We start from the raw sequence: 25,550 nt of genomic DNA, 5'->3' as shown, positions 1-25,550 counted from the left end.
AATAAAAATTTAATCCTAAAGGGGTATTGTGCTATTTAAAAACGGATTTAGATTATTTAGAATAGCAACAGTATGGCCGTGAAAAGAGAACAGCGCCGGACGGCTTCGGTGAGTTGTTCCCTACCAACTTTGAGCGGACCATTCAGAGGAACCAGTTCAAGTAACTACATAAATTAAAAAAGTAAACACACATTACAAAAGTACATTTATGCTGGTCTTCCGAGTCGAATGCTCCCGCAAACAATTGGAGTATAGGGCGGTCGTACGGGCGGGGGCGGCATTTATCAACTCGAGGTAACTGTTGCGTGTACTCACACCCGTTTTGTACATAGTTTGAGAACAAAGAGCTTTGACTTGACCAGCCTTTAATTACAACATGGTTTGTAAGATCATAAATAATCTGCTGATCTATTAATCAAAACGCAAGATTTTTTGTACTTAATAGGCGCCTTTTCGTTTTATTTTTATACTACAACGATGTCAAAGGCATGCTATTAAGTGTGTTGCTGATGGATAGAGTTAGACCAAGCTTAGTTGGCAGCGATTTTGATAGCCCAGACTGTGCAAAGTGTTATTTAAACGCCATACTTTCATAGAAGTTTGACGTTTAAATAACACTTGCCTGACAGCGTAACATGCCTATAGGTCCTTAGGAGTACCAAGAGTCCCAAGCAAAGAATAAAAAGTAATGGGGTGATTGGGGTGTGAATTTTTTATCCCGCTAGGTACCTACATATTCAGTACTCATTTTGGAAAGGCTCAGCTAAAAGCAAACTCAAATAGACGCTTTGTATCTTTAGGGGTAAAGGGGTATCACAATGCGCTCTAATTGAAATGTGTAGAAGTAGGTCCCTATAATTGGTGGTAGAAATATTTTTAGGCAGTTGGGGTGTTAAACTTTCTTAGAGGCGGGGACAATAGGAATTCGACGTCACTATTTATGAATAAGTTCATCACGTAGAGTAGCACAAAGCCTTCACATTGAAATACCACCCGTGGAAGCAAAGGTCTCGCTAAATATGCGCGTCAAAGTAAAGGAATGTATTACGTTGGTTTAATTGGAAAAACGCGATGGGGGTGCGAGGTCAGTTGAGTGGGCTCCCTCCTCCCATAATAGGCAGTTAGGTACGATACGATCTCGGGGCGCGCAGTCGAGCTGGGTGCTCGGTGCTCGGCAGTGCCGCGCCACTCGCCCCAGCGGTCGCGAACCACCGGTTCGCCGATTGTCAGCAAACTTTGGCAATCTTCGAGTGTTTTATCGAAAATACAGAAACAACTTTGCGTATGGATGCCGGCTAGCACTGGACCCATGAAACATGGGCTGCACGAGCAGCGCTCCAAGTATGGCTCCACCGAATGCCACAGGTTTGCATTTGGACGTTCTATTTTTGTTTGTTTTTTTTGGTTGACCTTTGAGAAGAATATCCCTTTGTATTGAATATTCAAGGCTAAAACAGGGTTTACAGTAGCAGAAAAGAAATTTAAGCTACTTAAATTAATAATTTGTAAATACTTTTTAAGAAATTAGTATACTTCATTTGTTAATTAAAGGACTTTTCTCGGTTATTATAAATTATAATCAGTGTTTAACTATTTCTTGTAGACAGAGGGGCTACCGCGAAAACCGAAATTCGCAAATTGCGGGGATCTTTCTCTTTTACTCCAATGAAGGCGTAATTAAAGTGACAGAGAAAAATGCCCGCAATTTGCGAACTTCGATTTTCGCGCTTATAGCCCTGTAGGTTCTTAAATTTAATTTACCTACTAATTTACAAATATGTAACACCTACCTACGAGTAGGTATATCCAATAAATAACCAAACTATAAAAACTTAAAATCTAGAACTAAAAATAAATAATACTAATCTTAAAATAAAATACTAAAAGCTATCCCCCTGCGGCATGGTGCTTTTAAATAAAATTAACCTATTTTTAAATAAAATAATGGTTCTCTTATTTATCGACGAAAATGGTATGGCCGATTATCACTTCCCAACTCACGTTTGGCGGAATTTTATTTCGCCGAATTTTCATTTCACAACTTATCAAATGTTTTATTTATTTATTTGCCAACCGCACAGTTACCAACTAAACGTTTGGTCTGTGTTTTATAATGTCAATTTTCAAAATGCCAACTTTCATGTCGTAGAATGTTTTAGTTGGCATAATATACACTTTAGTTGTAGTCCGGTGGCCGGCTGCATGAAACAAACCTCATCAAAAAATAGAATATACCTACACTGTAGAGGTACCTGACATTTAGTAGCTTCCAACGCACTTGGTCGGCCTAGGCTTAACCTGGCAGATTTTGTACAAATGGCAAAAACGTTGGACAAAAATTCATCAAAATAAACCTCATCGAAAATTGAATGAAACTTGTATGGTAGGATACCTGACCTTGAGGACAGTAAAAAAAAGTGGTCGGCCTCACCTTAGCCTGGCAGTTTTTGCAGTCCGACCAGATTTATTGGGTCACGTGGGAGCTACAATTTACCTCATCGAAAAATAGAATGAAACAAACGGATTATAATAGCTAAAATAAGCCTGTTGACGTATGTCTTGGTCGGCCTCACCTTAACCTGGCAGTTTTTGCAGTCCGACCAAATTTATAAAAAAATCATCAAAAATTTTTTATCGAATAATCGTATGAAACTTGTATGGTACGATAGCTGCCTTTGAGGACAGTAAAAAAAAGTGGTCGGCCAAATCCTGTGTTGGCAGGTTCCTGTGTCCGACCAATTTTGTGGTACCACGTGAGAGCTACAATTTACTTCATCGAAAAATAGAATGAAACCTAAAATAAGCCTGTTGACGTATGTCTTGGTCGGCCTCACCTTAACCTGGCAGTTTTTGCAGTCCGACCAAATTTATAAAAAAATCATCAAAAATTTTTTTATCGAAAAATCGTATGAAACTTGTATGGTACGATAGCTGCCTTTGAGGACAGTAAAAAAAAAAGTGGTCGGCCAAATCCTGTGTTGGCAGGTTCCTGTGTCCAACCAATTTTGTGGTACCACGTGAGAGCTACAATTTACCTCATCGAAAAATAGAATGAAACAAACGGATTATAATAGCTAAAATAAGTCTGTTGACGTATGTCTTGGTCGGCCTCACCTTAACCTGGCAGTTTTTGCAGTCCGACCAAATTTATAAAAAAAATCATCAAAAATTTTTTATCGAAAAATCGTATGAAACTTGTATGGTACGATAGCTGCCTTTGAGGATAGTAAAAAAAAAAGTGGTCAGCCAAATCCAGTGTTGGCAGGTTCCTGTGTCCGATCAATTTTGTGGTACCACGTGAGAGCTACAATTTTACCTCATCGAAAAATAGAATGAAACAAACGGATTATAATAGCTAAAATAAGCCTGTTGACGTATGTCTTGGTCGGCCTCACCTTAACCTGGCAGTTTTTGCAGTCCGACCAAATTTATAAAAAAAACATCAAATTTTTTTTATCGAAAAATCGTATGAAACTTGTATGGTACGATAGCTGCCTTTGAGGACAGTAAAAAAAAAAGTGGTCGGCCAAATCCTGTGTTGGCAGGTTCCTGTGTCCAACCAATTTTGTGGTACCACGTGAGAGCTACAATTTACCTCAACGAAAAATAGAATGAAACAAACGGATTATAATAGCTAAAATAAGTCTGTTGACGTATGTCTTGGTCGGCCTCACCTTAACCTGGCAGTTTTTGCAGTCCGACCAAAATTTGTGGTACCACGTGACAGCTACAATTTACCTCATCGAAAATAGGATGAAAAAAAAAACGGATTACAATAGCTAAAATAAACCTGTTGACGTATGGCTTGTTACGGACGGCTTTCATAAATTCAATGTGGCAGTGTGCGGCAGAATCCACTTGCATCAAATTTGATGCAACACATTGTGGCTGGACATTAAGAGATGAAATGTATAAGATCAAATGGTTTGAAGGACACATAACGCCTTTGCGAGTCGAAGAAATAACAATAGATAAGTCGGAGTCTGGGGAAAGTTCGTCAGACTTCGACTCCGAAGATGATTATGATTAACAGTAATTATTAACAATAAAAGGGTTATTCCCACTAGTTACCACCAAGTTCTTATCAGTGGTAACTACTGGGAATTATTTTCCCACCTTTTACCACTGGTAACTACTGGGAAAAAAATTCCTAGTAGTTACCACCAACTCGGTTTGGTGGTACCTACTGGGAATTTTTATTCCCAGTAGTTACCACTGGTAAAAGGTGGGAATTTCTTTTCTACAAACCGAGCTTCGAAGGAGAAATGCTACAGTTGATGGAAAAAAGGCTGATTTGATGCAAAGATAATCACTTAATATATGTGAGGTTATCTTGTGTATTTTACCGTTTATTCAAATTTTGGAAGGCTCACGTGCAGTTTTTCCTCTTATATTACAAGTGTTCGATTGAAAACTAAGCTTTGGTGTATACCTGGATCACCTGCATGTACAAGAAGGCGTTTCATATAAGTCATGATGCGTATGGAATACAGCATGTGTGGCCAAGCCATTATGCCCTAAATTATGTACTACTTCGTTAAAACTTAGCTTACCTGAGTATTTATTTACTGTTTCCAAAATATTTATCTTCCTTAAAATGCAGCCTACACAAACGGTCTTTGTCATTTGCCTTAGTTTTTGGTACTCAAAGCTTTTTCTCACCGATTTATGCATATCGGGTCCTTGGGAAAAAAGGGAGATCCTATAGGTATATTTCCACAATTTGTCGCACACTATTGCAGTATTGTGGAGAAAAAAAAAACATACAACCGAATTGATAACCTCCTCCTTTGGGATTTGGAAGTCGGTTAAAAAAGGAGAATGTTTAAAATTTATTGGAAACAATGTATGTGATTTGACAGTGACAGCATCTCCACTATGGAGGCGCCACCTGGCGTGATAAAATGTCAGTTATGCCTCCTCATTCTATCTGTAGTGGAAAATTAGGATATACGATTCAAAACTTGTCAAAAATCGATGAAAACCTTTTTATTTTTGACATCTGTGAGACATCATCTCAACGTAAGTGTTACTCTGAAACCACGTCGGTAGTTAGAAAACGTTATTTAGATATTAGATAGATTTATGAATAAAATTTGAACTGAATGTTTTCTTTTTTTTTAAAGCCCTCTAAGACCTCCATGGACTCATTTACTTATGACTTTTTTCAGTTAGCATTATTAAGTTAAGTTCAAGCTGCGAAGAAACCATATTTTCAATATAGAAATTATTATTCAAAATCAAAAATCAAAAATCAAAATCAAAAATATACTTTATTCATGTAGGCCTAGCAACAAGCTCTTATGAATCGTAATTAATCTTAATCTAATTATCAGAGCAATTTATTGATGTTAATATTATTCCATAATAAAATTGGATTATTATACATATCAAATTTAACACTAAGAATTTCACAAAAGGATCGTCAAACATTAAAAAGATTGTATAAAAAAATACTAGTCTAGAATTTCTAGAATAAAATCTAAATGTCAAAAAAAAAGCATAAGTAACAAAAGAAGTAGATAGTATTACATCGGAATATCCATTTCCTCATCAATAATCAAATGTACCTAATAAATAAATAATCATTTCGAATAACAATTAATCCCACGTTGTAATATCATTCATGTAGTCTTGTGTGGTATAATAAGCTTTAGAAATAAGTTTACGCTTTACATAATTCTTAAATTTATTAATAGATAATTCAGTAATATGGTTTGGAAGTTTATTATAAAATCTTACACAATTACCCATGAATGATTTTTTAATTTTATGGAGCCGAGTGAAGGGCACTGCGAGCTTATGTTTATTTCTAGTATTAATATTATGAATTTCACAATTTTTCCTAAAATTTACAATATTTTTATGTACATACAGAATATTCTCATAAATGTATTGACAGTGCACTGTCATTATGTCAATTTCCTTAAATTTATCTCTAAGTGAGTCTCTATGGTTCATTTTGTATATTGCTCGAATAGCCCTCTTCTGCAGAACAAAAATGGTATTTATGTCTGAAGCACCGCCCCACAGTAAAATACCATATGCCATAATGCTATGGAAGTAACTAAAATATACTAATCGAGCTGTTTTCACGTCAGTTAACTGACGGATTTTGCTCACTGCAAAAGCTGCAGAGCTCAGTCTATTCGAAAGAGTAGCAATATGGGGACCCCACTGGAGTTTAGAATCTAAAGTTATACCAAGAAAAACTGTACTATCAACTAATTCCAATTCCTCATCCTTCACAATGACACTTGTTTGCACATGCCTTACGTTACTACTAGCGACAAACTTAATACATTTAGTCTTTTTCTCATTTAACAATAAATTATTAACATTGAACCAATTTACTACTTTTGAAATGGCATTGTTTACATCATTGTAAGCTTGTTGCTGTCGTTTGACTTTGAAAATAAGTGAGGTGTCGTCTGCAAACAATACTATATCATGGTGGGTCTTAACAAGGAATGGCAAGTCATTTATGTAGATAAGGAACAGGAAAGGTCCCAATATTGATCCCTGTGGTACACCCATAGAGACCAATGACCCAGGTGATCGCTGTCCATTCACATCGACCCTTTGTATTCTACCATTTAAGTAGGACTTAAGTAAATTCAGTGCCGATCCTCTAACTCCGTAATAATGAAGTTTCCTGATTAATGTTTCATGACAAACACAGTCGAAGGCCTTAGATAAATCACAGAAGACACCTAAAGCATCTCGTGACTCCTCCCAGGCATCGAAAATATGCTTAATTAGCTCAACACCGGCATCGGTTGTTGAGCGACCCCGTGTAAAACCAAACTGCTTATTATGCATCAAATTATTAACGTTAAAATGTCGTACTAATTGAGAAAGAACTAATTTTTCAAAAATCTTGCTAAATGTTGGTAGCACAGATATCGGTCTAAAGTTAGTGGGGTCAGAGCTGCTACCAGATTTAAATAAAGGAATTACTTTACTATGTTTCATTAGATCAGGAAACTCGCCGCAATCAACACTGTTGTTAAATATAACTACCAAGTCAGGCGCTACAATTTCAACTAAGGATTTGACAGCATGGACAGAGACTCCCCAGAGGTCATTAGTTTTTTTGACATTAATTGATTTAAACGCCTTTATTACATCTGAGGTACAAACATGTTCAAAATGAAGGTCTCCACAACACTCTGGAGCGTTATGTTTTAATAATGTAACAGCAGATGAGGGTGATGAATTTAAATCCTTAGTTGTGGATACTGGTACCTCGGTGAAAAATTTTTCAAATTCTGTAGCTACTTCTAAATTGGAATCTATAATTTTGTTATCAATGTTTAGTTTAAGCTCTTTAATTGTGTGTTTAGAGCGACCAGTCTCCACATTTATAACTTTCCAGGTTGCTTTAACAATGTCGGAACTACTTTTTATTTTCTGACTTAGATAATTTCGCTTAGCTATATGACAATCTACTTTAAACTTCTTCGAATACTCCTTCACATGTTCTTTAAATTCATCACTCTGATTAAACCGCCGTTCCTCATATAAGGCATACAGTTCACGTCTTCTTTGATGTAAGTCCGCAGTAGCCCACTCACTAAAAACTGATGCACCACTAACTACGACCGATTTTGAGGTGAATATCGCATTATAATGATCCATAAAAGTGTGAAAGAATGAATTATACATACTATTAGGACTCATATCGGAAGACAAAAAGGGTAGCGCCTGAACTAAACTTAGCTTCATTCTTTCCACGCGGTCCGAGGTTACTGGTACAAAAGTTATTTGTTTTCTCATGGTATTTTTCCTTAATGCCTCAAATACCATTAATTGACCTAAGTGGTCTGATTCTAAATTGCTGATAACTTTTTTAGCAATAGGAAAAATATCTGTGAAAATATTATCTATACAGGTTGCACTAGTAGCAGTCACTCTAGTGGGCTCCATAAACATGTGGTTGAGATTACAAGATTTAAAAAGATTCAATAATCTACAAGACATTGTTGAATTTTCCATAATATTTACATTAAAGTCGCCGCATATAAGCAATTTCTTACTAAAAGATGATATTTTAAGTAGGGCAGATTCCATTATGTTTTCAAATAATTCAAAATTACTTAATGGCGGCCTATACACACAGACAACAATAAATTGCTCTAATTCTACTGCACTTAGTTCTATAGTCCGTTCAACAGACATGGATACAATGTCCTTACGTTCCTTAAATTTTAACTGACTATTTAATATAATTAATGACCCACCATGTATGGAACTAAGTCTGGTGAACGAACTTCCCGCCTGGTGATTATTAAATTGGGGCATTAATTCATTATTATTTAACCAATGTTCAGTAAGACATAAAATATCAATATTAAAATCATTCAAAAAAAGTTCTATCTGTAAATTTTTTCCTCTAATACATTGAATATTTTGATGCACCAGGTGGATATACTTTCCATGTTTGCAGTATTTTTCATTATATTTATTTAAAACTAAATTGCCAGAGACAGAATCTTTTGTCTTAACACCTAGTTTAAATCTATTAAATCATTGGTTATGACTGGAACCAATTCCATGTTCATACTGGGCTGCTCAATAGGAGCAGAATTGTCTGCCAAATTCTTGGCAGAAATGTCAAGTAAATATGATAGCGATAAAGCTATTTGTCTTTTGTAATAATTTGAAAGGCAACACTTGCCTTTAGTCAAAAACACCATAGGCATATGGTATTTACTAACAAAATTGTTAGTGTCAATTATGCTAAACTTACTACTATATGTACAAAGATTATATAGAGATATATTTAACTTATGTCTAGTGGTATTTTCTGCCTCTGACATTTGCTCACAATAGGGGAATGTGAAAAAAATAATTTCATGCACTGCAAGCGAGTTTAACTGTTCAAAGTATTTAATTAAATTATTTTTGTTCACATTACCCCTATTCCCCATAAGAATAAGCAGTGTTGTCTTAGAATTAATATTACTGTCATTTAAAATTTGTTTTAAGATATTTTCAAAGCTACTGTAAGGCAGACAATTGCTGATTGTACTAAGTCCCTTTAGGTAAAAGCTTAAAAATGAGCTCATATTGCTTCCAATTTCATCAGAATACATAATAACATTAGGTTTAGGTGTGCTTTGTTGTGTAGTGTGGAAGGAGCTATTATCATTTACATGCTGTTGTGGTAAACCGTCACACAGGCTTTTGGTCGAGTAAACTGGTCGACGAATGTTCAGTCACTGCACATGACTGGGCATTGGTCAGTGACTCAAACCGTTCTGAATTAAGCTTAATCTGGGATATTAAATCATCCATGGCCAAAGAATATTCATTAATCACCTTTTTAGAACTCTCATTTATTTTTTCTAAGGATTCTATGGAATCCTCCAAACTCTGAATTTTTAATTTTAAAGTCTGTGTGTCGGTTTCATATTGCAATTGACTATTTTCTAACTGGGCAGAATATAAATCTAACTTATCCACTAAATTAACCTTAATTTTACAAAATCTCAATTTTTTAAAAAACAATTTATTTATATTTGACATGTTTCGGTTTTTTTTTATTAGTCTATTTAATTTAATATATTTCTTTAGTTTGTTCCCGCTGCAATTTACTAACCTTGGTGTGGTAGTATCATAGGCTAAATCTGTAGGGGCCACAAGGTTTTCAATTGGTGCGGCAACCAACTGAGAGTCGGGCCGGACCAGTTCTTCGAACAAGCTCTGAGAGTGTGCCACTGCTGCATTGTGTTGGGCCTCCTGTAGCTCATAGATTTGTTCGTGGGCGTCGTGCAGTGCTCTCTCCAATGAGTTGATGTCCTTCAGGGCCTGCTCATACGCAGCACTACACTCAGTGAACCTGTCAACCGTCTCCTGAAGCCGGGCCCGCTCTGAATTTACATTATTGTAGTCAGTTTCTAATGAGCAAAGTTCCTTTTTAAGCTTATCATTGCTATTAAGTACTAATAATAGTTCCTTCTCACTGTCTTCCCTTTCACTGAGCAATTGAGCACAAGATTCCTTGGATATTTTCAACTCCAGCAAGGTAAGTTGGAGTTTATCAGTCTCCTGCTGGCGAGCCGCTGCGGCTGCTCTGCGGGTAAGCATTGTAGACAGTTTTGCAATTGAAATTAAACCCAAAAATAAACAAGGAATCGCTCACTCAAGCTAAGTGATATTTAGGTACGTACTTACGTGAAATAGTGACGATTGACTGTATCTACACTGCGTTCTAACCCTGTACAATGATCAACGCTTTATTATAAACACACTTAGTAAATATTTGTGATAAAAAAAAAACCAGAAAGGAATCCAAGGCGAAAGCAGGTTTCAAATTTATAACCTGTAACGGCTACAAACCTGAGATATTACAAGACACTAGTAAACGTCACTAAAGCACTTCACTTATTATGTATACATAAAACTTAATGTTAAAACTATTTGATTCACACTTTTAATGCTTAATATTACATGAAATATCATTAAAATTAAAATAATTACAAGGGACCTAGCAAAATCAGCTGCTTATCGTTTGACAGCCGGGGTTGCCATCCAAATTCTTTATAAATGTGGTCGGTCTGCAAAAACTGCCTGGCTAAGGTGAGGCCGACCAAGACATACGTCAACAGGCTTATTTTAGCCATTATAATCCGTTTGTTTCATTCTATTTTTCGATGAGGTAAATTGTAGCTCTCGCGTGGTACCACAAAATTGGTCGGACACAGGAACCTGCCAACACAGGATTTGGCCGACCACTTTTTTTTACTGTCCTCAAAGGCAGCTATCGTACCATACAAGTTTCATACGATTTTTCGATAAAATTTTTTTGATGATTTTTGTATAAATTTGGTCGGACTGCAAAAACTGCCAGGTTAAGGTGAGGCCGACCAAGACATACGTCAACAGGCTTATTTTAGCTATTATAATCCGTTTGTTTCATTCTAATTTTCGATGAGGTAAATTGTAGCTCTCACGTGGTACCACAAAATTGGTCGGACACAGGAACCTGCCAACACAGGATTTGGCCGACCACTTTTTTTTTACTGTCCTCAAAGGCAGCTATCGTACCATACAAGTTTCATACGATTTTTCGATAAAAATTTTTTGATGATTTTTTTATAAATTTGGTCGGACTGCAAAAACTGCCAGGTTAAGGTGAGGCCGACCAAGACATACGTCAACAGGCTTATTTTAGCTATTATAATCCGTTTGTTTCATTCTATTTTTCGATGAGGTAAATTGTAGCTCTCACGTGACCCAATAAATCTGGTCGGACTGCAAAAACTGCCAGGCTAAGGTGAGGCCGACCACTTTTTTTTTACTGTCCTCAAGGTCAGGTATCCTACCATACAAGTTTCATTCTATTTTTCGATGAGGTTTTTTTTGATGAATTTTTGTCCAACGTTTTTGCCATTTGTACAAAATCTGCCAGGTTAAGCCTAGGCGGACCAAGTGCGTTGGAAGCTACTAAATGTCAGGTACCTCAACAGGGTAGGTATATTCTATTTTTTGATGAGGTTTGTTTCATGCAGCCGGCCACCGGACTATTGTTTATTGTTTAGGTACCAACTGTTTCATTTGGTCAGACTGTACCAAGGAGGGCCGTTTCAGGGGGTGTACCCTTGTTTTGCCGACAAACTTTTCATCGAATATTATTTCATCGACAACGATTCATCGAAACGTTAGTACTAGTAATTTTGTTTGGCGTTATTTTGTTTCATATACTATTTATTTCAATTTTTCTTACTGCGTAGAAATACTATTTAACGAATATTACTTGATCGCTAATTCGTTTCAAATTATTGTAATTGGCACAACTACTAAACATTGCAATTCATTTGTTGGACGTATTACTTTAAGACATTTTTATATGTCGTACTACACATTTATACATTTTTCTGTTGTAAGAATTTTAGATTTAGGTTAGGTTAGAACTGCGACCCCACACAGAAACGAACGGCTATCAAAGTCGGTTTAGGTTAGGTTAGAACTGCGACCCCACACAGAAACGAACGGCTATCAAAATCGGTTTAGGTTAGGTTAGAACTGCGACCCCACACAGAAACGAACGGCTTTCAAAGTAGGTTTAGGTTAGGTTAGAACTGCGACCCCACATAGAAACGAACGGCTTTTAAAGTAGGTTTAGGTTAGGTTAGAATTGCGACCCCACACAGAAACGAACTGCTTTCAAAGTAGGTTTAGGTTAGGTTAGAACTGCGAACCCACACAGAAACAAACGGCATTCAAAGTAGGTTTAGGTTAGGTTAGAATTGCGACCCCACACAGAAACGAACGGCTTTCAAAGTAGGTTTAGGTTAGGTTAGAACTACAACCCCACACAGAAACGAACGGCTTTCAAAGTAGGTTTAGGTTAGGTTAGAACTGCGACCCCACACAGAAACGAACGGCTTTCAAAGTAGGTTTAGGTTAGGTTAGAACTGCGACCCTACACATAAATGAACGGCTTAAATTATTGTTACCAACCTATTTATAATTTGGCAAAATGAAAATGTCAGCCTTGTTAAATTATATCTTCAAAATTAGAGCGCAAACTTAAAATTGCCGCTTTCTCAAAATTATGTATGTATGTCCAGATAAACAATTTTATATCTTAAACTCCCACATAGCTATAATCGCGCAGAGTGAGCCGACTGACGTGACTGCTTTTAGTTTCGATTACGAAATATTACAAATTGAAATAATTTTACGCGTAATAAATTTTATTAAATACAATCCAAAATGAAATAAGAAAACCCGTAAGAAAATACCACGATATAAACTATATACAAAATAATTCAAGTACTAATTAAAAGTCCCCCATTTAAATTTACTAGTGTCGATTCTTCGACGGAATAACTTGTCGATGAAATGAAAATACTTGAAACGTTGTCTTCGAAATAACATTCGATGAAATGTCTGTCGGCAATTCAAGGGTAAACCGTTTCAGGGACTTAGAATTTTTTTTGAGAAAATGAAAAAAACATAGGGGTTTCAAAACACTTAGAATAATTTACAAGATTTCGATGAAATAATCACTTTTTTCTTAATAAACTTCTCTCTAAAATTAAAAATGGCCGAGATATTTGACCCGAAAGTTGACAAAAATCTAGGACTTGGTCAAATTTACGATGGATGTTGTGTCATTAGGTATAACATCTATTTTTTAAGTAATCGTAGACAATATGCTAAAATAAGCATGTTTTGTAGGAATAACTTTTCTCCAAAATCAAAAATGGCCGAGATAATTGTCACGAAAGTTGGGATATTTGACCCGAAAGTTGCTGTGTAATTACGTTTTTTGGGTTGTTGAAAAAAAAAATAACCTCGAAGACTAAGGCGGGACTGGCGGGAGCAATTTGCTCCCGCCTTATAGTCTTCTAACCTAACCATATCCAAGTCGGCTCTGCCCAGGAAGGTCTTGCTCACTCGCTTCGCTCGCTCGCTGCCACTGGCTTCAAATATTAAAATATACATTATAAAAAGTCCAACAACTCGGCAATTTTTGATTTTTTGGTATGTATCTTTTTCTTATTTGTAACTTGCCTAATGTATGAAAAGCGAACTGTAGCTTCAACGAAACGTTATTCGTCCAATTAAGAGTTGTTCGGCCAAGTGAAAGATTTGACAAATGATAAGTCTTCCAAAAGTTTAGAGGCGTTATAATAATCTGCTTTACAATAATTCTACCAATTGAAACGTTGTCATACAAAAATTTGCTAATCGTTAGTTGTCAAAGTGAAACGTCGGCGAAATGTTGGTTGGCAAATGAAATTTCGCCAAAAATAGTTCTGCGAAAAGGCAGAACACCTAAAATAATACATACTACTACGCGCTCCATACGGCGAAACCGTGGCTACACGCTATACGAGCGTAAACCGTGGCTACACGCTATACGAGCGTAACCCGTAGCAGTTAGTGGAATGAATGTGCTAATAAGCTCTTGAATGGTATTCTTTGTTTGTTTTGGTAATCAATGTGTTTTGTTGCTCTTGAGTTGCTAATTGTAGCAATATTAAATGAAGTTGGCCCTTCCGCTTTACGTCCTGTAGTTCTGTATTTACATATTTAATATCTGATTTGGTACTTCATTAGCTACCTTAGTTATTTCTTTATGAGTTTGCCCTTGATTGCGCGTAAGGAAATTATAACATTTGAGTTTTATATAATTAGTTACCTACCTGTATGGTCAATTAACCCAAGGTTTTTATACTACTACTAATAATACTACATATTAGGTACCTAAGCTAATCTCGTAGTGCTACGCCGTAGCAGGTAGCTATTACCCGTTTTGTAGCAAAGGCGTAACACGTAGCCGTAACGTAGGTAGTGAGAACGTAAGATGTAAAAGTTAAAATAAGTATGTACCAATAATGTTTGTGGCTTTGAAAATAAAGATTTACTGCCGTATTGGAACTTCAAGATATTTACAAGAGACGACACGTACTAGATCCATTCTAGATACGTTATAGTTTAGATATCACCTAGTTCTCTTTTGCAGCGCAATTCGGGCAACCAATGTCACTTTTACGTTAGATAGAGTAAGATATCTATTAGATGTGAATTGGATCTCTAAGTCATATCCGGTGGAAATCGTTCAACAGTATCTCCAGAATCGCGCAAATGTCAAATTTGACAGGTTAGATCTTAAACATATCGTTATCGTATCTTGGTGATGTCTAATAGATGTCTATTTCAAAATCCGAATCGGGCCCTTAGTTTTTATTACCAAGCAAAGTTTTAAAAATCAAAAAATAAGTATGTTATTGAAGATATGTATTCATTATACATACTTATCATTTCGTTTTTCAGAAAGAAATATATCATTTGCAGACGAAGAAGAAAAGCCAACGGAGGAGTTAAAGAAAATGGAATCCCAAACACGAGCCATTATTGAAAATAAGGTGCTTCCTAAAATGTGTGATAATTTAGATGAATCAATACTATTATCTCGAACCGGCAAATCTATATTAGATACTGCAAGTCAGCGAATAGATAAAGGTGAGTTGTAAGGTGCTATCTTAAGTTGCCACTGGCTAGCTGTCTAGCAAAATTTAGGTAGGTATTTGGTTGAACCTTGCCTCTATAGCAAAAACTTACAATAATGTTGACTTGAGAGAGGCTTTAGACAAACTGTGAAAAGTTTGAGAAGTTCGATAAATTATAAATAAAATCGGGCAAGTGCGAGTCGGACTCGCGCACGAAGGGTTCCGTACCATATAAAAAAAAACAAAAAAAAAGCAAAAAAAACGGTCACCCATCCAAGTACTGACCACTCCCGACGTTGCTTAACTTTGGTCAAAAATCACGTTTGTTGTATGGGAGCCCCATTTAAATCTTTATTTTATTCTGTTTTTAGTATTTGTTGTTATAGCGGCAACAGAAATACATCATCTGTGAAAATTTCAACTGTCTAGCTATCACGGTTTGTGAGATACAGCCTGGTGACAGACGGACGGACGGACGGACGGACGGACGGACGGACGGACGGACAGCGAAGTCTTAGTAATAGGGTCCCGTTTTACCCTTTGGGTACGGAACCCTAAAAAAGCTGGAAAAAGGTTCCAAATTCATAAACAGAACAATCGCTGCCGGGTCTTAGGATACGATTATCTAGTTCCTATACGGAATAACGCCCCAGATCGGTGTTCGAGGTGACGATGAGAACTAATTGGTGGCATTGGTGGCAATAACATTCTACCTAAATACCTATAAATTCCTTACTAAGCTACAAGCACGAAATCCGTTCATAGGTATAGGAACAACCGCTACTTGTTAAAATATTACAGGCATTTAATATTGCAAGGGGCACGAACACTACGAACAGCGATCTTTCGCGATAGCTCGCCCTCTTCTCCATTAAGCATTAGGTCAAATTATTTATGAGTGTATTTAGGCACATTGGCACGTTACACGCGGTAACTCAGTTAGCTTGTAGACTTGTACTACAACATCTAGGTAAGTATATTATGCTTAAATGCTATGTCTGACATAGTAGGTATACCTACCAGATAGTAGGTATATGTAGGTACCTACGTAGATATATAGTCATACACCAAGAGCTCCTTAAATTACCTTCATGTCGCGTCAATTTCTTGTGTTTATCACACGACTCTTGAATATTTTCACGACCTCGTTAACCTGACTACGTCTAGCCTTCACACTTGTTTTATTTCATTAATTTTATTTCGGTATGACGTGACGGTATATTTTTAAACTTCGCCACCATAAACACAGCAGAGAAAGAGCTGACCAATTATATGCAAATTTGCCTAACGCTTGCGAACCGAGACCGGGTCGACTTACGTTATCTGTTTTTACTCTAAGTATATTTTTCTTTCGCCGTAATTTTTTTTCGTTTTTAATTAAAAGTTAGATTTGGCATATTTCCCCTGGTGTTTGGTTGAGCTATAGTATTGCATTAAGTACTGCAATCGTTCTCTTCGTTGTGCAAGAAATTATTAGTAGATGGCTGTACAATAAAACAAGAACTGCTCTGATAATCTGATAAAAGCACAAGGGTAATAGATGGATTCTTATATGGATTCAAATCTCTGTAATAAAGTAACTCATCCCCATCGAGTATGGGACTTACAATCGTCTTGCAGTGGGCGAATGCCGAATACAACAGCAATGTATTTATTAAAATTTATCTTAACGTTTTCGGGGGCTCTTGCGGATACACTTCGACCCATAGAGATCTTTTGTACAATTAGGAATATTTATTAAAAATTAAAAGTCCTTATATTTTGGACATATACAAATATAAATTCTCTTTTTTAGATGTACAAACGGATAGTTTTAGGATAGATAACCAAAACGCCTGGGATGAAAGTTTTAGATTAATGCAGGAAGAAAAAGAGCACACTCCAAAATTAGAAGAAGTGGTGGAGCAAGTGGTGGAGATGTTGCACTCAGATAACAACACAGAGAGTGCGAGGAATACTCCCGAGGAGCCCGAAGCTGCCCCCGAGGTCGCGGAGGTCAGCGAAGAAGTCGACGCTGCAGACACTGCAGAAGAACTAGATAAAAAGTAAGAATATAGGTATTGTTCTTACGAATGTAGTACAATTTATACCTACGTTGAAACTTTTTTTCTGCTATTATGACTTATGAGCCTTCCGAGCATAAAAATACGTCGAAAATCTAATAAAATAAAATATAGTTGAATTTTTTAAGCTGACCGTTTAGGACTATGAGAGCTCATAGTTCTAAACGGTCAGATTTAAAAAAATCAACTATACCTACGGTATACAGTTGGTTCTAATCTAATAGTCGACAAGGAACGTCGAGCGTCGGAAATATTATTGTCCTATACTGTTAGGTTACGTTATTTTTAACGTTAATATTTATCAATTTCACCAATTATTTATTTTCAATAGTCGTATTTAGTTAATGATTTATGGTTTACACTAGTAACATTTATGGTTTATTTCTGGCAACATCGCTATAACGTGATTGGTTGATGTCTTGGCGGGCGAATAATATCGTTCAACGATTGGTTGACGTCATCGATATCACGCGATGTCGTCCACCAATCGCGAGGCTCTATTTTCCCGCCATATTGGCAACGGTTCTTGGCCGGGAGTTGATCAAACCGTGCATTCTGTTTGGAGCGTTCGTGGAAATAGGTAGCTTATTCGGAGTGACGTGCTCACGGCTGTGGGTAGCCTAGGTTGCCTAGGCTTGCTAGCTAGCTAAGTTAATTAATTGATGTGTAAACGAATGTTGAGTTTAAGTGTCTAGAGTAATAAAGTAAATGGATGTTGAGTTTAAGCGTCTAGAGTATTAAACAAGTGAATGTAATCAAGTAGTTTGAATAAACATTCCTAATCTAACCGTTTGGAGTTTTCCTTTGTTCCGGTGCCTAGTAGTTGGTCGTTCATATTTCAGAAGTGACAAGAACAGTTAAAACGTAAGTACACGCCCCAATAGTAAGCTATTTTTGTGCGAAGTGATTTCAAGTGAACGTTATTTATTTAAAAGTTAACGATAAAGTTTAAGTATTACATAGTGATGTTAGTTTAAAATCTCAACTGTGGTTATTGCTATAATATACCGTTAACAGTTTAAATTTAACCAACGATTTCTTTGTTAATGCTATTTAGTGTTCATATCATTTTACGATAGAAAGTGGGTAGTATTTTCGTTCGATTACTTATTTTATCGATTGAAATTAAGCCTAGTGATACTATACCTTATTTATATAGCTGAAGTTACAGTAGTTAATACATCAATCGGGTTCGAATCCCGGACAACAATGGAACAGATTAAATTGTAATCCAGTGAACGTTAACGCCTTTCTATATTTAATAGCATTGTTGGAGCAAAGAACTTGTGTAACGTAATGATATTTCAAGTAAGTCGTGTTGTGATTTATTTATATGAACCGTTATTGCTTTGATCATTCGTTTCCTTGATTAATGGGATCTTTTACCTTAAACTTAGTAGTTTGCTTCCTTATGTCTAGCTATAAGATTCTAAAATCCTCTGACGTGAGATTTCAGAATATGTTAGAGCCGCCAGACCGACGAAGGCTCGTGACTCCGAGACGAAGAGATGCACACTCGAACGCGAGCCGGAGCCGTAGTCGCCTGCAAAGCCGAAGCAACAGTCGACACCGGCCGGATCGGGACGTGGATCTGGGACGCGAGCGACTACGGATGCTGGAGGAAGAAGTACGGCGTGAGCGCAACCGCGTACGTGCTGCCGAAGACCTACGTGAATCATCGCGGCGCGCCAGCTCACCTCAAGCGGCCAGCCGTCATCGAAGCATCCCCGTGTCAGCGAGGGGCCAGGATGAGGAGCGTCGAGCTGAGCGCGGATCACGACAGCCTGATACCGAAGAACGGATTAACAGGTCACGTAGCCCTTCCTTTTCAAATAATTATTTACTCGATATATTTAAAAATCTGCGAGACGGTCTAGCATCGTTGCCCGTGAACCAAGGCGCACCCCAACCATTACAGAAAATCGATCATAAGAATATATTGCCAAATTTTGATCCTTCATCAAAAAATCAGAGGATGGATATATGGTTGAAGAAGGTGAACGAGTGCGCCTCGGTGTACGGGTGGGATGAAAGAACAACTACGCATTTTGCTATGCAGAAACTTCAAGGTTTGGCCAAAACATGGTATGAGAGTCTGAATAGTATTTTGTTTACATGGGCCGAGTGGCAAGACAAGTTGTTGAGTGTTTTCCCATGTGAACAAAACTATGGCCAGACCTTGGAGGATATGATTAGGAGGAAGAGTAGGTACAATGAGTCCATAGAGGTGTACTATTATGAGAAGTTGAGTCTGGTGAATCGATGCGAGATAGTAGATGCCCGCGCAGCTGAGTGCATAATACATGGTATTACGGACAAGACGCTTAAATCCGGGGCTTTGGCACTACGTTGTACCCATCCCGACCAGCTCTTACAATATTTGATCAGTAATAGGGATTATAATCAAACCAACCAATCTGATCGATCGAATGTTAGGAATAGGAATTTCGATACGTCATAAGTCATAAGTTATTTATTTGCGAAAGATAGGGTATACATAGGATGTTACATCAGTCAGTTAAAACACAGCAAATCCTAAATCTGATAGATAGCAATAGATGAACCAACGGTACAGGGTGTTACAACTGCAAAGAAAGGGGTCATAGTTTCCTGCACTGCCCTAAGCCGCTGCTTAAATGTGCGCGATGTAATAAAATCGGCCACACTGTGGAGAAATGTTTCTCTAAGTCAGATGACAAAGTGCAAGCAAATACTAACGGTACAGTGCAGAAAACTATGCGAATTAAGGACAGCGTAGACATGGTGGACTCTCCAGGCTCTAAATATTATAAAGATATCAAAGTCGACAATGCTGAGTTGAGGGCGTTCATAAATTTCGGAAGTGACGCTACGCTCATAAGGGAAACAACTGCTAGTAGATTAGGTCTGTCACATAATATTCCTCAGATCTTGAAGGGATTTGGTAATGGTTTAGTCCAATCGCTAGGGAATCTAAGTCTCGATATGAACGTCGATGGGGTAGAAACTAAGGTACCTTTCAAGGTTGTGAGTGATCATTGGCTAGAGGTCCCTGTTCTTGTGGGACAGTCGTTCACAGAACAGGCGCATGTATTGGTATGTAAGAGTTGTAATAAATTGCAATTCTTTGATGTAGGGAAGGAACTGCCTACTTCAGAGCTTGTTGATAATAGCGATGCCTTGTTGATGTTTTACCCAGCTAGGACAATTGAAATTTATGGAACTGCTTCTGTCATGGTACAAGCTAAGCCGGCTTTCAACGGCGAGGTTCTTTTGAAAAATTGTTTAGCAGGAAAGCCGAACGAGCAGTATTTCATTAGCGGCGGGTTTCATCGAGCGGTAAATGGACACATTAATGTACTTGTCGTGTCATGTTCAGAATCTTGTCGCATCCCGGCTAAGCTTATCTTCTGTCGTGCAGAAATTGTCAACGTTGTGAAGCGGGTAGTGGATGTTCCGCAGGGTGAGACTCATATTCGGCAGGCGCTAGATGAAAGTCAGGTGAACGTGGGCAGAGGTGTACCAGCTGACGTAAGACGGAACCTGATGGAGCTGTTGGCGAAATATCAGCATTGTTTTGCTACTTCCTTGAGAGACCTAGGCTGTACAGGCATCACTGAAATGAGTATAGAACTTAATAGTCAGCGTCCAGTCATTTATCGTCCATACAGGTTGTCACACCACGAACGGGAGAAAGTGCGGTCGATGATTGGAGATATATTAGACGCCTGTGTGATTCGAGAATCGACTTCAGATTACGCGAGTCCTATTCTACTTGTGCGTAAAAAGGATGTTTCCTCAAGGTTGTGCGTTGACTACCGTATGTTTAATTCAGTAACCATTAAAGAGCGGTACCCAATGCCCATTATTGAGTCAATCTTGTTTCATAATTCTTGATCTCGCTTCTGGCTATTACCAGGTGCCGATCTCTGAGCAGAGCAAACATCTGACGTCATTCGTTACGCCGGACGGCCAATACGAATTCAATCGTATGCCGTTCGGCCTAGCGAATGCTCCGGCAGTTTTTCAACGAATGATAAACACGATACTTGGTCCGGCGCGATTTAGTAAGGCGACCGCGTACATTGATGATGTACTCATTTTTGGAAAGGACTTTGCTCAGTGTCTAGAACGCCTTGAAGAGGTGCTGCAAATGTTTGAACAGGCGAATCTGACATTGAATCTGTCGAAATACGAGTTTTTGTGTGAGGTTGATTATCTTGGCTACGAAATTAGCGCTAGTGGTATCCGGCCCGGTGAAAAGAAGATTTTGACCGTAGTCAATTTCCCTCGTCCCCAGAATGTTCATAATGTGAGACTGTTCCTAGGCCTAGCCAGTTACTTTCGCAAATTTATAGAGAATTTTGCTCAAATTTCGTCCCCTCTTAGCAAGCTATTGAAAAAGGACGCCGTCTGGCAGTGGGGTGACGAACAGGAACGAGCATTTGAGTCTAAAGTCGATTTTGGTTAATAGGCTGGTTCTTGCTATTTACGATCCTTCTGCAACGAACGCAAGGTAATGAGAACTTTCACCCAGTGGCATTTTAGTCGGCAAACTTCTCCCGAGGAGAAAAACTTCCACTCTTACGAGTTGGAAACACTAGTGGTAGTGTGTTCCCTTCGTAAGTTTATAGTCTATTTACTTGGGAAGGAATTTAATATTATAACCGACTGCAGTGCATTGCGATCCACATTTTCAAAGCGTGATCTGATACCAAGAATAGCACGCTGGTAGCTAACCCTTCAGGAATTTGATTGTACTGTCGAGTATAGGGCTGGAGTAAAAATGAGTTACGTTGACGCGTTATCTCGAAATCCGGTTGAGCCGTCAGAATGTCTCGAGGATCAGTTTCCGGTGGTAATGGGTATTCGTAGCGAAAATTGGCTTCACACGCTGCAGTTAGGCGATTCTGAGTGGAGCAGAATAATTGACATTCTGAAAAGTGATCTAGACGAAAAGGGATTAGAATATATCAAACAGAATTTTGTCCTTAAAGATCAAGAATCGCTCGATATCGATATCGATTGATATCGAGGATAATCGCTTGTTTCGCTATTTGGACGGGGATAAGGACAAGATCAGGTGGGCGGTACCGAAGGGCGCAAGGTGGCAGGTGTGTAAACTCAATCACGACGAAATTGGACATTTTGGGATTGAGAAGACCTTAGAACGAATCAAAAGTAACTATTGGTTCCCCAAAATGTCCAGGTTCATCAATAAATACGTGGGTGCCTGTATTGAATATGCGTATACAAAGAACAATTTAGGCGCTCCCGAAGGGTTACTGCACCCTATTGCAAAGGTAGAGATCCCCTTTCACACTCTTCATGTGGATCACCTTGGACCCTTTGTAAAGTCGTTAAGGGGTTTTACTCATTTGTTGGTGGTTGTTGATAGTTTTACCAAGTTCTGTTTTCTCAGACCTGTCAGAAACACAAATGCCCAAAATGCGATTAAGGTTCTAGAAGACATTTTTAGCATATTTAGAAACCCTGACCGGCTCGTTAGTGACAGAGGTAGTTGTTTTACCTCGCACACGTTCAAACGGTTTTGCTTAGATAAAGGAATAAAACATGTTTTAAATGCGGTCGCTAGCCCCAGGTCTAATGGCCAAGTTGAGCGGTATAACCGCACAGTTTTAGACTATCTCAAGGCACTAAGCGTTAAACGTGGCGAGAAAAGTTGGGATACGCATTTGGGACGCATTCAATGGGGTCTGAATAACACCCTTCAGAAAACTATAGGTAGAAAGCCGTCGGAAGTGATGTTCGGAACTCTTATGAATAGCGAAATTAACCCCATGCTCAATGACGTCGTTTTCGATAGCCGTGAAAATGATGATTTGTGTGAAATACGTGACAGTATTAAGGCTAGGATAGATCAGGAGCAGGCTAAACAAAGAGAGTTATGATTTGGGAAGGACACCTTCACGTATATATAAAGAGGGAGATATCGTTAAAATAACAAAAACTTGTTTCAATAATAACGGACAGAGCAAGAAATTAATGCCTTCTTTTATAGGGCCATACCGTGTGAGTAAGGTCTTAGGCAATGACCGCTATGTTGTAGCTCCAATACCTGGATTAGTCGATACAGAAAATAGGCGGTCAACGACCGTAGCTGCTGACCGCATGAAGCCGTGGATACACCTGACCGCTCTAGAAGTTAATGAAAAAGAGCCTAATGATGATCTTGAGAGCGATGATGGAAACGATTCGAGTTAGAACATGGATATTATTATGGATATCATATTTGTTAGGATATTTTATCCAGATTGATTTGCTACAGAATGTTTTTTCGTTGTTTCAGATCAAGTACGCGAGAATCGATCGGTTCGCGGCTTGGTGCAATAAGTGTCGAATAAAGTCCTTCGACTGCCATTACGAGCATTAATCGATTGGCTCGGACGGGCGTCGATAGGCATCCTGAAAGGCATCGATCGTTCACGACATAATCGATCGGTCGTGACTTCATTTTGATGTTCCCATGGCCCAATCAATCGATCGTTTGGGTTCACTAGATTCGATATTCAATCGATTGTTCATAGAATTTGTTATTTAAATTAAAATCTTATACTTATTCCGATAATCCGTAAACGCACTGCCTCCCTCATGCGCCGAGTACGTGACAGTTCCAACAGTCTGCTTCAACTCGTTCCTGGAGATACTGCTGGTACACTCTGGAGGCACTGGAATGACCTGCATATGGGATCCAGAGGCATAGTGTATAATTTAATGTAAATATGTATGTAGATTTTAATTTAATTTTAATGTAATTTATGTTTATTGTAATTTTTGTTGACATGTTTTTAAGTTTATTTTTAATTTTAATTTTTATATGATAATATTTTAATCTTAATAATTTTAATTTTAATATTTTGTATGGGTATATTTTTTTTGCCTGAAATAAATTTGATTGATTGATTGATTGATTACTTGGATTATGTATGTAGCTTATAGTTTATTTTGGTACATGATAGCTTCGTAAATTTTGCAGTTTATTATTAAATTTAATTTGGGTTAACTATAATGTTAACTAGACTAGTGTTAAAATTTACTAATAAAATAACTATTATTATTTTACATGTTGTATGTTAAATATTACTTGATAGATCAATGTCTGCATTTGCATTGTAATGTAAAAGTTATAAATGAATAATTAAAATGTTAAGCATAATTAAGGCTAATTTGTTGAATAAGTTTGTTTTAAATAGTCAAGATAGCAGATTGTTAGGTTGCTTAGGTTACCACCTGGTGTCGTGTGCGGGACGCACACGATGTCAGGACAGCCGATTGTTAGGTTACGTTATTTTTAACGTTAATATTTATCAATTTCACCAATTATTTATTTTCAATAGTCGTATTTAGTTAATGATTTATGGTTTACACTAGTAACATTTATGGTTTATTTCTGGCAACATCGCTATAACGTGATTGGTTGATGTCTTGGCGGGCGAATAATATCGTTCAACGATTGGTTGACGTCATCGATATCACGCGATGTCGTCCACCAATCGCGAGGCTCTATTTTCCCGCCATATTGGCAACGGTTCTTGGCCGGGAGTTGATCAAACCGTGCATTCTGTTTGGAGCGTTCGTGGAAATAGGTAGCTTATTCGGAGTGACGTGCTCACGGCTGTGGGTAGCCTAGGTTGCCTAGGCTTGCTAGCTAGCTAAGTTAATTAATTGATGTGTAAACGAATGTTGAGTTTAAGTGTCTAGAGTAATAAAGTAAATGGATGTTGAGTTTAAGCGTCTAGAGTATTAAACAAGTGAATGTAATCAAGTAGTTTGAATAAACATTCCTAATCTAACCGTTTGGAGTTTTCCTTTGTTCCGGTGCCTAGTAGTTGGTCGTTCATAATACAAATTTAACACAGATAGAAACTTATTTCCAGTTGCGAGCATTCAGAAGAAATGGTCAGCCCGAGTCAATCGGAGAGCAGTCGAGCCACGCGCTGGGAAGCGCTAGCGGACATCGCGGCAGAGCTGCCGCCTTCGCTCGCCGTCGACCCTCTTACCGGACAAATCTACACCTTAAAGTGAACAATGCTCAGGCGCTGGTTGACTTCAGGGTAGTTATCTCCGTCAACCTTATTAAAACTCTAATTCAATCTACCAATAATATAATATTCAAGTGATAGTTAAGTAGGTACTGCGTTTTAAGATGTCACTCTAGCCAGTCTAAGGAATAGTTTTGGGATCCTAATTTAATACCATGCTCAACAACAAACTAAAAGTTGGTACCGGTTACGGGCTCTAAACTATATCTTCGATTCTTTCTCATAAGGCATATGACTGTAAAGTCACAGTTTACCGGGCCCTCTAACAGGACTCTATTTTACACCTAAAAAAGATCGTTGGCTGAATTCTGCCTAGCTGACATCACAACTCCGTTTCAAAATTTAATCAAATCTATATTGCTGCATAGCTATATAAATTTCTATGTCCTAATTATGTATTACTTAATGTTCCAAAAATATAAAGATTTTGAACTTGAAAGATGTTAAGATAAAACCACTAGGTCAATAATATACAT

At 37.8% G+C, this 25,550-nt stretch overlaps 1 protein-coding gene across 2 annotated transcripts; it reads left to right on the top strand.

Annotated features, from left to right (window-relative positions):
* Positions 1-850: 850 nt before the first annotated feature.
* On the top strand, positions 851-25,394 carry LOC134795801 (uncharacterized). Of its 2 annotated transcripts, none has more exons than XM_063767736.1 (4): positions 851-1,365; positions 14,815-14,982; positions 16,765-17,014; positions 24,910-25,394. In XM_063767736.1, exons 1-4 carry the CDS (start codon positions 1,317-1,319, stop codon positions 25,055-25,057), a joined length of 615 nt encoding a protein of 204 aa, XP_063623806.1. In that variant the 5' UTR covers positions 851-1,316; the 3' UTR covers positions 25,058-25,394. The 2 variants fall into 2 exon arrangements, with proteins under 2 accessions (XP_063623806.1, XP_063623805.1); XM_063767735.1 differs by having other exon boundaries at positions 14,794-14,982.
* The last annotated feature ends 156 nt before the right edge of the window (positions 25,395-25,550 follow it).

The sequence above is a fragment of the Cydia splendana genome, chromosome 12, assembly GCF_910591565.1.
Source record: "Cydia splendana chromosome 12, ilCydSple1.2, whole genome shotgun sequence".
In the NCBI taxonomy this organism is placed as follows: Eukaryota; Metazoa; Arthropoda; class Insecta; order Lepidoptera; family Tortricidae; genus Cydia; species Cydia splendana.
Note: the sequence above shows the minus strand (reverse complement) of the source record. Positions and strands in the feature narration are given on the sequence as shown.

Bases quoted from the DNA above. Each gene is read 5' to 3' on its own strand.
- LOC134795801 (XM_063767735.1), top strand. From the start codon at position 1,317: ATGGGCTGCACGAGCAGCGCTCCAAGTATGGCTCCACCGAATGCCACA. The intron at 1,366-14,793 runs GTTTGCATTTGG...TTCGTTTTTCAG, and splicing joins GGCTCCACCGAATGCCACAG to AAAGAAATATATCATTTGCA. The intron at 14,983-16,764 runs GTGAGTTGTAAG...TCTCTTTTTTAG, and splicing joins AAGTCAGCGAATAGATAAAG to ATGTACAAACGGATAGTTTT.